The sequence below is a fragment of the Eriocheir sinensis genome, unplaced genomic scaffold, assembly GCF_024679095.1.
Source record: "Eriocheir sinensis breed Jianghai 21 unplaced genomic scaffold, ASM2467909v1 Scaffold605, whole genome shotgun sequence".
In the NCBI taxonomy this organism is placed as follows: domain Eukaryota; kingdom Metazoa; phylum Arthropoda; class Malacostraca; order Decapoda; family Varunidae; genus Eriocheir; species Eriocheir sinensis.
Genome location: NW_026111949.1, coordinates 23,469 through 34,629, shown reverse-complemented (window position 1 = coordinate 34,629; position 11,161 = coordinate 23,469). Strand labels below are relative to the sequence as shown.

At 42.3% G+C, this 11,161-nt stretch overlaps 1 protein-coding gene and 1 long non-coding RNA gene across 3 annotated transcripts; one reads left to right on the top strand and one right to left on the bottom strand.

Annotated features, from left to right (window-relative positions):
• The first annotated feature begins 227 nt into the window (after positions 1-227).
• On the top strand, positions 228-3,055 carry LOC126993359 (uncharacterized). Its single transcript, XR_007747699.1, has 4 exons — positions 228-732; positions 2,014-2,328; positions 2,552-2,602; positions 2,962-3,055. It is a non-coding gene; the product is annotated as an uncharacterized LOC126993359 (long non-coding RNA).
• Positions 2,878-6,170, bottom strand: LOC126993358 (uncharacterized). Of its 2 annotated transcripts, XM_050852416.1 has the most exons (3): positions 4,320-4,618; positions 3,934-4,063; positions 2,878-3,341 (listed from the first exon to the last, which is right to left on the bottom strand). In XM_050852416.1, the coding sequence occupies exons 1-3, from the start codon at positions 4,609-4,611 to the stop codon at positions 2,891-2,893; spliced, it is 873 nt and encodes a 290-aa protein (XP_050708373.1). In that variant the 5' UTR covers positions 4,612-4,618; the 3' UTR covers positions 2,878-2,890. The 2 variants fall into 2 exon arrangements, 1 of the variants encoding a protein (XP_050708373.1); XR_007747698.1 differs by lacking the exons at positions 3,934-4,063; positions 4,320-4,618 and adding an exon at positions 5,738-6,170.
• Between the last annotated feature and the right edge of the window lie 4,991 nt (positions 6,171-11,161).

Genomic DNA, 11,161 nt, shown 5'->3' with positions numbered 1-11,161 from the left:
AAGAGCAACAACCACATCAGCCAGGGAATAATTACCTTAGAAAGGACGTTCTAAATGAACTTAATGATGCTGAGCTCATCAAGAGGTACAGGTTAGACCGGGAAGGTATATTATTTGTTACCAACCTTGTAAGGGCAGCGCTGAAGAGTGATACCAACAGGTCTAACCCGCTCACCCCGGAGTTGAAGGTTCTCATAACCTTAAGATATCTTGCTACTGGCAAATGCAACAATGTAGCAGTGATGACCTTGGCCCCTCACAGTCCAGCATCAGCAGAGCCATCAGTAAAACTATAGACGCCCTTGCAGATGTTAATGTCCTCAAGAGGTTCATAACTTTTCCTGTCACCCAAGACAGCGCTGACCGAAAGAAAGCAGAATTCTTTGCTATAGCCAATTTCCCTAACATCGTAGGTGCCATTGATGGCACACACATCCGAATTGTGGCACCGAGGGATCAAGAAGAAGTGTATGTGAACCGGAAGGGGTATCACAGCATGAATGTCCAAGTTGTATTTGATGCCAATTATCGAATATTGGACATTCTTGCCAAGTGGCCAGGGTCAGTGCATGATGCACGTATCTTGAACAGCAGTGGATTGTCAAGATTGTTTGACGGAGGATATGTGCCAGCAGGAAGTCACTTGCTTGGAGACAGTGGGTACCCCTGCAAGACATGGCTCCTTACACCTTATCTGCGTCCACTGCCTGGACCTCAGTCACGATATAATAGGTAAATACATTGTCTTATTATTATTATTATTATTATTATTATTATTATTATTGATAGCAGTAGCAGCAGCAGCAGCAGTGGTATTAGTAGTAGTAGTAGACAGTATTAGTAGTAGTTAGGTTAAGTTTGGTTAGGTTGGATTAAATTTCATTTCGGAAAGATAGTATTGGGCTTGGTAACATAAGTTATATATATATATATATATATATATATATATATATATATATATATATATATATATATATATATATATATATATATATATATATATATATATATATATATATATATATATATATATATATATATATATATAACATGCACTAAAACATTTAAATATTTTTCTGGCAGGAGGTGAAATCAAGGTTACTTTGGTTTAGGACTTTGATATAACGTTTATAAGTAGTTTAGTCAGTGAGACTGGTAAGAACTAACACTGGGAATGGGGTGTATTTAGTACTAAATCTGACTCAACGCCCTATGCATTAAAAACCTTAACCTGTGCTCAAAGTTAAATTACTATTTGCCTGAGAATCGGCCACTGAGAGTTGAGTCCCAAATTTTGTCCTAAATATTTTTTGCTGAAACTTTGATAACCACTAACTCATCATATGAACATTAGGTATTTTTTTTACTCGTACACCAGTCTCGAGATGGCTTTACTTACCCTTCTCATCTGATAGAGCTTTTCATCCTGAGCAATTTGAACCCCATATATACCCACCGCAAATTATTTATCATGTTGACAGTGATTTTTAAAGATTTACCTATTTCGGGCAAACGCCCATTGAGCAGCCGCAACATACCCTCAGGTGTATTGTCTGGGTGGTAACTGACAGTGATTTATTAAAGATTTATCTACTTGGGGCAATGTAGGTTACTATCGAGTGGCTAGGTTACGATCGAGTGGCTAGTTTACTATCGAGTGGCTAGGTTACTATCGAGTGGCTAGGTTACTATTGAGTGGCTAGGTTACTATCGAGTGGCTAGGTTACTATCGAGTGGCTAGGTTACTATCGAGTGGCTAGGTTACGATCCAAGGGCTTAATGATCTTTAGTTTCGTTTCCAGTAGGAAATTCCTATGGCTGCGTGTACTGTGAGTGTGTGCCGCTGCTGCTTCTCATTTGTGAGAACGAAACTATTTTTTCCTGGTAGATTTCTGTCTATTTAAGGGTTTTTAGTGATTAGGCTATGAAGTGTAGACTAACTCAACAAGATTACCACTAGGACAACAACGTACAACAATTAATTACAATTAATTACCATTGTTATTCATCCAGGTCTCACAAAATTACACGCAGTATTGTTGAACGTGGAATTGGACAACTCAAACGCCGATTTCATGTTTTGCATGGTGAGGTACGATTGAGGCCCCCCCTCAAGGTGTGCAAAATCATTCATGTGTGTGGAATGCTGCACAATATTTGCAAGGATAGGAATCTTCCTCTTCCTCTGGATGACGAGCAACCAATGGGTGCAGAGGCACAAGTCCCAGTGCCATTAAATGATGCTGCAGAAGAACCTGCCAATGCGCCCGGTGGTCACCGTAATGAGGGTCGTGCCTATCGGGATGCATTCTGCACCTTGCATTTCAAGTAAGTTGAATCTTTGCAAGAGAAACTGGTATTATGTTCTAATTTAATTAATTACTTATTGGAAGATCACTAATGAGATGAAGGTGGTAGTGGGGAGTGGGACGGATGGGTGAACAGGTGAGAGATGGAAAAATAGATATGATCGATAAAAATAGATAAATAAGTATACTTGCTTCACATTGATTTTATACATTTCTCTTAATGTCATCATTTCTCTTCTCAGCAATGAGGACTGATGGAACGTCCTCCAACAGGGCCTCGTGTACCTACCTTGGTAATGTTTCCTACCTTTTAATGCATTATGATAAATTTAAATTCCCATTAGCATAGTCTCTCATCTCCTAACCACAATTTCTGATGACCTTCTTATGATTGTTTTCTAAAAAGGAGACTAGAAAGCTTCACCATAGTATATCTTTCCACAGTCAAAATTCTAATTGTATAGTCAGAAACTATGCAAAAAAAAGCAGTGTCAGTATAAGTACAAATTACAATACATATGAGAACTAAGCTCGTAGTTTAATAATGTTAGAAATAACAGAAGTAGTATTTGGTTGTATGTTTAATTATTTTCTAGTTTAAATTTATAGTATCTAGCTTTAAGCCTCATGGCCTCAATTTTCTCCTTGGCAGCCTGTTCCTTGGCCCGCATAGCTGCCTCCTTGGCCCTCGCAGCGGACTCCTTGGCCCTCGCAGCGGACTCCTTGGCCCTCGCAGCGGACTCCTTGGCCCTCGCAGCGGACTCCTGTGCTCGGGCAGCTGCCTCTTGGGCCCGTGCAGCGGATGCCACTGCCTGAGCAGCTGCCTTGTGTTCCTGGGCAGCAGACTCCACTGCCTTTACAGCTCCCATTTGTCCCGTGGTGGGATCTTCTGAGGGGGTGGATGAAGGGGGAAGCGCTTCTTCTGCAGATGCATCAACATATATTACAGTTGGTGCATCTGCAGATTCGTGGCTATTGATACCGACCAACGGATCTGCTGTTGCTCCTCCTGCAGCAGGTCTCACGTCCTTTCTGCAAGCAATGGATTTAATCATTACATGGTGTACAAGCTTGGAAGATGCAAGGACACACCTGCCAGCATAGTGAAATCACTCCTAGAATAGTATACTACATTATATAATTTATACACTATATTACCTTACATGAACACAATCTATCTTATATTCTTTACTAATTTTTGCTGTGCCTTTGGCCGGCGCCTTGTGTAAAAAATATCAATAAATGAATGATATAAACAACTGACTGACAGTAATTTCCTTTCTTTTTATTGAATGAAGCCTTAATCACAATGAATAGAAATATGAATATGGAAGTAATATTTTACCCAAAATGGTTATTTTAATAACATTGCTTTGATTGAAAAATAAGCATAAATTAGAATCTATGTTCTAGTATTTTGGGTAAAATTAAGAGAGGTTCAGAGAAATTAGGGAGTTGAGCAAAGAGGGTAAAGCTGCAGAATTTGAGTATAGAATGAAGGGAAGAAAGAGACAAAGAGGTAGGTGTCGTTGAGGTGGAGTGGAGTCAGTTTAAGGAAGCGGTAAAGGGTAGAGCAGGGGAGTGATTCATATAAAATGAACACAGGAAAGAAATAACTACTCACATGTCAGCACGCAGGACATCCATCAGATCATCGACTTGAGGCTCACCCATTATTGTTTTGCTGTCTGGTCCCAGAATATCCTCAATTAGTTCGTCAATGGGATCCAGTGGAGGGGGAGGAGGACCACCACCTAAAAAATGGACACATGGTAATGTATACTGCATTTCTCTGAATACAAAGGTTGTAGAGGGACAGGTACGTCCTGAAAATCTATAGTTTTCAGCTGAGATTAAAAATGTAATAAGTTAATGGATGAATGAGAAAAAAATGCATTTCCGTGAACTCAGTTAATTTCTCGATATGGAGGTGTACCATTTTAAGATCGGTCTGTTAAGTGTATAACACCGTTAGATAAGATTTAAACAAAAATTAGAAAATTAACTCACCTGTCCTATTCCGTTCCTCACGGAATCGCTGGATTTTTTGCCGAGACCGGGAACTTATGAAGAACCAGCGTTTCTTCACTTCAGCCGAGGTCCTGTAGTTGTTGAATGAGTTATTCAACTCCTCGGCTATTTGTTCCCATATCTCATGTTTCTTCCTGTTAGAAACTCCCGGCATCTTGAAGCTGGACTTCAAGGTTTGTACCTCATCCATGTACAGTTCTGCCAGGCGGAAAGTTTCTTTCTCCCCCCAGTTTGCCTTCCTCTTCCGTTTACTGGGTGGAGTGGCTTCCATCGTTGGACAACTGCCAGGATTTAAATATACAAAAAAATTGTACTGAGGGGAAGAAAATAGAGCCAAATTAAGGCGCTGTAGCTCTGCAGAAAATTAACCATATATATATATATATATATATATATATATATATATATATATATATATATATATATATATATATATATATATATATATATATATATATATATATATATATATATATATATATATATATATATATATATATATATATATATATATATATATATATATATATATACATATATATAATTAAAGATAGCCAGAATGAGCAGATCCACATGATGATGTAGGTTAGATGGATTACAGTAATTTCGCCCACATGTCAGTTTGCCCAAAAAAAGGTAAGTCATTTCACCCACACTCATGAGTTCTTTTGCCTGCAAGTAGTATTGACTACATAAATCATGTGGTAAAACGTTATTTGATTTATAAAAGTAAAACATATTGCAGCGAATACTCTTAAGAAATGCATGTCACTATAGGTTAGGTTAGGCTAAGGTCTAGGTTAGGTTAGTTAGGTTAAGTATCATTCGCACATATGTTAAATTTAACCAATGGTAAATATTAACATATACATCATATGTGCAGATAGCAATAGAAGCACTAATGGTTGTACTGTTATGCACACAACACAGAAATGTGACTGTTGTCTTGTGCAACGACTTAGAAACAGCACCCTAGGGAATTTCCCCAAGAGTGTTATTTCTGTTAAAATACAACCATTTGTGCATTTCTTATTGCTAAATATCACCTTCTTTAAGTATTGTAGCTAAACTCAAACCCCATCTTCAACCTCACAATCACGCACTCGTAACCGTTGGTAGCCCGCTGAACACGTGGAGTCATTTGCACAAAAAAGGGTATAGAAGAAGTGTCTGAAAACATGTCTTATTTCAAGTGGTGCACTTCTTTTCGTTTTAGGGCATATTACCGTAACTTAACAAAACCAAAGGAATTAATCGAGAAAGGGTGAAGTGACTCAACCGAGTGGGCAAACTGACTCCACCATGTGAACGAATTGACTAACTTATACTGGAATGATCTTTTCAAGTTTTCCTATAAAATACCATTAAGCAATATTTTTAATACCTTCAAGCCTTACCTGGTATTGTAGGACAGGAGGAGATCTGGTAGAGTTGGAACACACAACGCCGAAGGCAGGTTGTACAGTATAGGACGTGAGGCTGGTGACTGAGCTGGTGACTGTTTGTTTACACAAATTCTCGTTTCCAACGGGAATGTATTTTAATATTTTTCTTTTCCAAGAAATACTGTCATTCACTCCGTGTTATTTGGTCAAAAATTGTATTGTAAAATTATTAAAATAAAAAACAAAGAAAATGTAAGTATAACTATGTTTTATTTAACATGATTCATGTCGAAATTTTGCTCGCTGTGCGTTCTAGCGAGACGAGCGACATCAACAGAGAATGGTCTAAGCACGATAAGTTACGACGGCCCTAACTCGTTGACCATAAGCTATGTATGATTTTGTGCTTAAGTAGCATCGGCCTTAGACACTTTCGTGGATATGGCCCCTGGCATTTTGCTTCAGCTCGGTGGGACGACCTGAGGATGTACTTTTCCGATTTCCCGTGGAATGATTATTGCTTCCAGGATAGAGACCCCTCTGTGTGTGCTCAGCGCATCACAGAGGTGATTGTCTCTGGAATGGAGGCATACATTCCTCGTTCTTTCTCTACTCCTCACGCTAAAAAGCCTTGGTTTAATCACGCTTGTTCTCGTGCTGTCAATGATAGAGAGGTAGCTCACAAAAGATACCAGAGCCTTCAAACTAATGCTAATTATGAACTTTACATTTCTGCCCGAAATCGTGCCAAATCTATTCTCCGACTAACCAAAAATTCTTTCATTAATAGAAAATGTCAAAACCTTGCTTTCTCTAACTCTTCCCGTGACTTCTGGCATCTAGCCAAAAACATCTCCTCCAACTTCACTTCTTCATCTTTCCCTCCACTCCTCAGTCCTGACGGCAACACTGCCGTCTCATCTATCTCTAAGGCTGAACTCTTCTCTCAAACTTTTCTAAAACTCCACTCTGGACGATTCTGGGCATATTCCTCCTACTCATCCCCCCTCTGACTCCTTTATGCCTGTTATAAAGATTCTTCAAAATGATGTTTTCTATGCCCTCTCTGGCCTCAATCCTCAGAAGGCTTATGGACCTGATGGAGTGCCTCCTATTGTCCTTAAAAACTGTGCCTCCGTGCTGTCACCCTGCCTGGTCAAACTCTTTCGCCTCTGCCTGTCAACATCTACCTTTCCTTCTTGCTGGAAGTATGCCTTCATACAGCCTGTACCTAAGAAGGGTGACCGCTCCAATCCCTCAAACTACCGTCCTATTGCTTTACTTTCTTGTCTATCTAAAGCTTTTGAATCAATCCTTAACCGGAAGATTCAAAAGCATCTTTCGGTCATCCTCTCTTAGCCGTTTCGGTGAAACTTTTGCTATTGCGCTGGACATATCAAAAGCTTTTGATAGGGTCTGGCACAAATCTTTGCTTTCTAAACTACCCTCCTACGGTTTCTATCCTTCTCTCTGTATCTTTATCTCCAGTTTCCTTTCTGACCGTTCTATTTCTGCCGTGGTAGACGGTCACTGTTCTTCCCCTAAATCTATTAACAGTGGTGTCCCACAGGGTTCTGTCCTATCTCCCACTCTTTTTCTGTTGTTCATTGATGATCTTCTTTCCAAAACGAACTGTCCTATCCATTCCTACGCCGATGATTCCACTCTGCATTATTCAACTTCTTTTAATAGAAGACCCACCCTTCAGGAACTTAACGACTCAAGGCTGGAGGCTGCAGAACGCTTAGCCTCAGACCTTACTATTATTTCCGATTGGGGCAAGAAGAACCTGGTGTCCTTCAACGCCTCAAAAACACAGTTTCTCCACCTATCCACTCGACACAATCTTCCAAATAACTATCCCCTATTCTTTGACAACACCCAGCTATCACCTTCCTCAACACTAAACATCCTCGGTCTATCCTTAACTCAAAATCTCAACTGGAAACTTCATATCTCATCTCTTACTAAATCAGCTTCCTCGAGGCTGGGCGTTCTGTACCGTCTCCGCCAGTTCTTCTCCCCTGCACAGTTGCTGTCCATATACAGGGGCCTTGTCCGCCCTCGTATGGAGTAGGCCAGTCATTCTACGTCATTTTTGGGTCGAACCCACCACAAATTGCAATAGTAATGAAACATGCATTTTTCAATGTCAAATTTAGTGGAGAATGACATACTAAAAATCAAGGAAAATCGAAGCATTGGAACATTTCCAAATTTTGCAATCTTTAAGAGAAGGTTTGAAGAAAAAAAATCTGCATAAAATTTTCAGTGTATATTCTAGACTGTCTGTATACATGTTACTTTACGACACCGGCATTCACCTTAGCTAAATTAAGATGACCATGACCAAGGATCAAGAGTTGAATGAACTGAGAGTCAAGTCTAATCATGTTGCCAAGACATCTCCATGTACCAGACCACACTGACAAATGTTTATTCATCTTCAGGACCAGCAAGAGCGCATTCTTCTTCTGGATCACTTTCTGGTTCTGGCAAGGTCACATTAGAACAGTGAAGTCCTTTGCATTCACTGCAGGCGGAAGAGCATTCCAGGTTGTACTTGCGACAGCTGCATCGTCGGGTGCTGCAGTCTGTATTGCAGCCACAGTGGATGGCATCTAGCAGGTAATCTGGAGCAGGCTTCATCTCGGTCATAACGGGAACCATTCTCTCGTCACGGATAGCCCATCCCCAACCATTGGCATCCATGCCAACTCCTTGCCACTGCTGAACCTGAACATACACCCGTAGGCAATGTTGCTTTGCAGATGCTGATGTAGGGGGCAGGGTACGAGGCTCAACTCTGACAGTGCTTGTTGAAACCTTCTGGCAGAAGCGCTGAAGCCTTAGTATGTCCAGTGTTTCCCCGGGCTGGCCATTGTACAAGCAAACCACGGCATTCTCTCCAGCTGTCATGACATCCTCTTTCGACGCTCCAGGAGTGTTGAACGTTGCCAAAAGCCCAGAGAAATACGCACTGGAGTTCAGCTTCTTCAAAGCTGCTGATTTGCCAATGAGTACAGTCTTGACGTGGTATCACAACCCAGGAGTCCATGTGCCACAAGGAGCTTGTCACACACATGGCGTCCAAGTGTCTTTTGCACTTGCTCGATATTCCAACATCTTGCTTGCCTCCTTGACGTCAGCTTAGGCTCAGGTCGGAAGAACAGGTTGTGTGATGTGGGCCCTGCACGACTACATAGGAGAACAAGAAGATCGGTGTCATCGCCAACTACCACGGTGTCCTTGGTGTTTGCACATGCAATGGCTGTCTCCACTATGAGGACATCTGCATCTGCCCTGGCATGAAGAACATCGTTGTGCTGCCGTTGAAGGTCATCACTCAGTAGATTGATGAAGCTTTGTTTATTTGTTTGGTTGGCAAGGAAGTCATCTTTCTTCATAGTACATACCATGTCCTTTGTGAAGTTGACAAGGGGACTGCTGTGAGATCGAACGCGCCTGCTGTGCGCTACATCTTTGGTGGAGGGTGCGCTCACATATCCATCAAACACTATGACAGCTTTACCATACCTGTCTCCAACATATCGTATGTAGTGACTGGAGATTCCTTCATAGGTCTCGCCAAAATTCCAAGGAATTCTGTGTAGCAATGCCCCACCATCCAGAACATATTGCACATTCTGTGGCAGCACTGTGTTGCGAACGGCAAGGGGGAGTTGTTTCCAAATGGCCTCGGCTAGCGCTGGCTTGTCGGCCTCAAGCAGGATATCAATGGTCTGAAACAGTGCTGGTGGGTAACTGCATAGTTCGTACTTGAAGACATCAGTGAGGTCATCACAGCGTGATCCTGCCGTACTTAGACGTTGGAACAACAGTTGTGGATCTATCAGAACAGATTCTTTGCCATTTTTCACTGATGAACGTGTGTCTAAAGTCACAACCTGATTTTTTTTCTTGAACGTGTGATCAAGAACCTTTTTGCCAACCATTCCATCTAAGATCTTCCTGCCCACTGACGCTGCTTGGTCAGCATTGACCGAATCTCCAGCTGTGATGCCAGTGTCAATGCTTTGCAGAGTTGGATCGTTTCCAAAGGGATCCTTTGATGACAGGTAGCCAATGAGTTTGTGCGTGTCATCTGTGTCCCGTGCTTGTCGAGCTGCTCTTTGTGCTGGTCACTGGTCCCATACGGCACTGATGTGTAGTCTTGCAAGGCCATGTTGACCTCTGCACATATGGGGGTGGACAGCAGCCACGTGATCCTTTGCGACTCGCTCATGCCATGGCCCCTTGTCAGTCCCCCTGTGGTTTTCACACTTCTCATGAGCACTTGCTCGATCAGAAGATCTGTGGACAAGCCGGCCCAGTACCGATCTGAGCGCCGCACTACGTGATATCCATTCTGGAACTGGTGGTGGACCTCGGGGTGCTGAATAGACAGTTGTGCCAGTCGCTGCAGGTAGACGTAAATAGATTTGGTGTAGAGATTGTGGCCTGCAGCTGCCAGGTAGGGCAACATGTCGTGCAAAGCGTGCACGTGCAGACGCCAGTCACCAGTGCGTTCCGACCTCAGGAATGTCCTCAATATGTCAATCATGTCCATGTATTGCAGCCATAGCTGTGCAGTACGTAGATCCTTCATCGATTGTCGGGCAACATTCATGATGTCACGAACAGAGTCCAGAACCGGGGCTGAAAGGATATCTTCAGTAGAACACTCACCCTTCATCAATGAATCATACAGGTCTCGCAGCTCACACAGGTCAATTGGTCCAGCTCCCACACTTTGCGACCCTGACTCGGTATCATGTGGATCTATGGCTGCCTGTGCATCATCTATGCTTTGCATTATCTCGTCTTCACTTGGTTCGTCATCTTCTACAATACCCTGAGGACCATCATTCTTAGCCTGCGAACAAGTAGGCACTAGCGTACCAAGTATCCTTTCTGCGAGGAGAGTGTTCAGTGCTGCATCAACCAAGAGATGCCCACGGATAGCTCGGTCATATGCCTTGCCAGACAGCATGTGCATTACAGTGTTCTCGGCATACACCAGTTCCAGAACAGAGCGCAGTCCAGATCCTGACATGATATTTCCAATACTCCCCAAGAAGCTCATCAACGTGTGGAAGCCCCCCATGCGCAGTACAATCTTACGCAAGTCACTGCCCTCCGATTGACTTTCGATGATGGTAAGCGCCTTCCACCAAAGTGGTTGGTCAAATGTGATGATGACCTTTGCGTTGTACTGTTTGGCGTGCTCAGATAGAAATGTCAATGTTGAATAGATGCAAGTTGGATCACTGCTGTTCATGTCGATCATGGGAAGCAGGAAGACTGTAGACTGACCTGGATGTACACCAGTGTGCACGGCTTGCATCATGCCAGACCATGCTGGTCGTGGTGAGCGTAATGTGAGGGACAGCTTCCAGAGGAGGTCAAGGTTGGTAGATCTGTCCTTTTCCATCT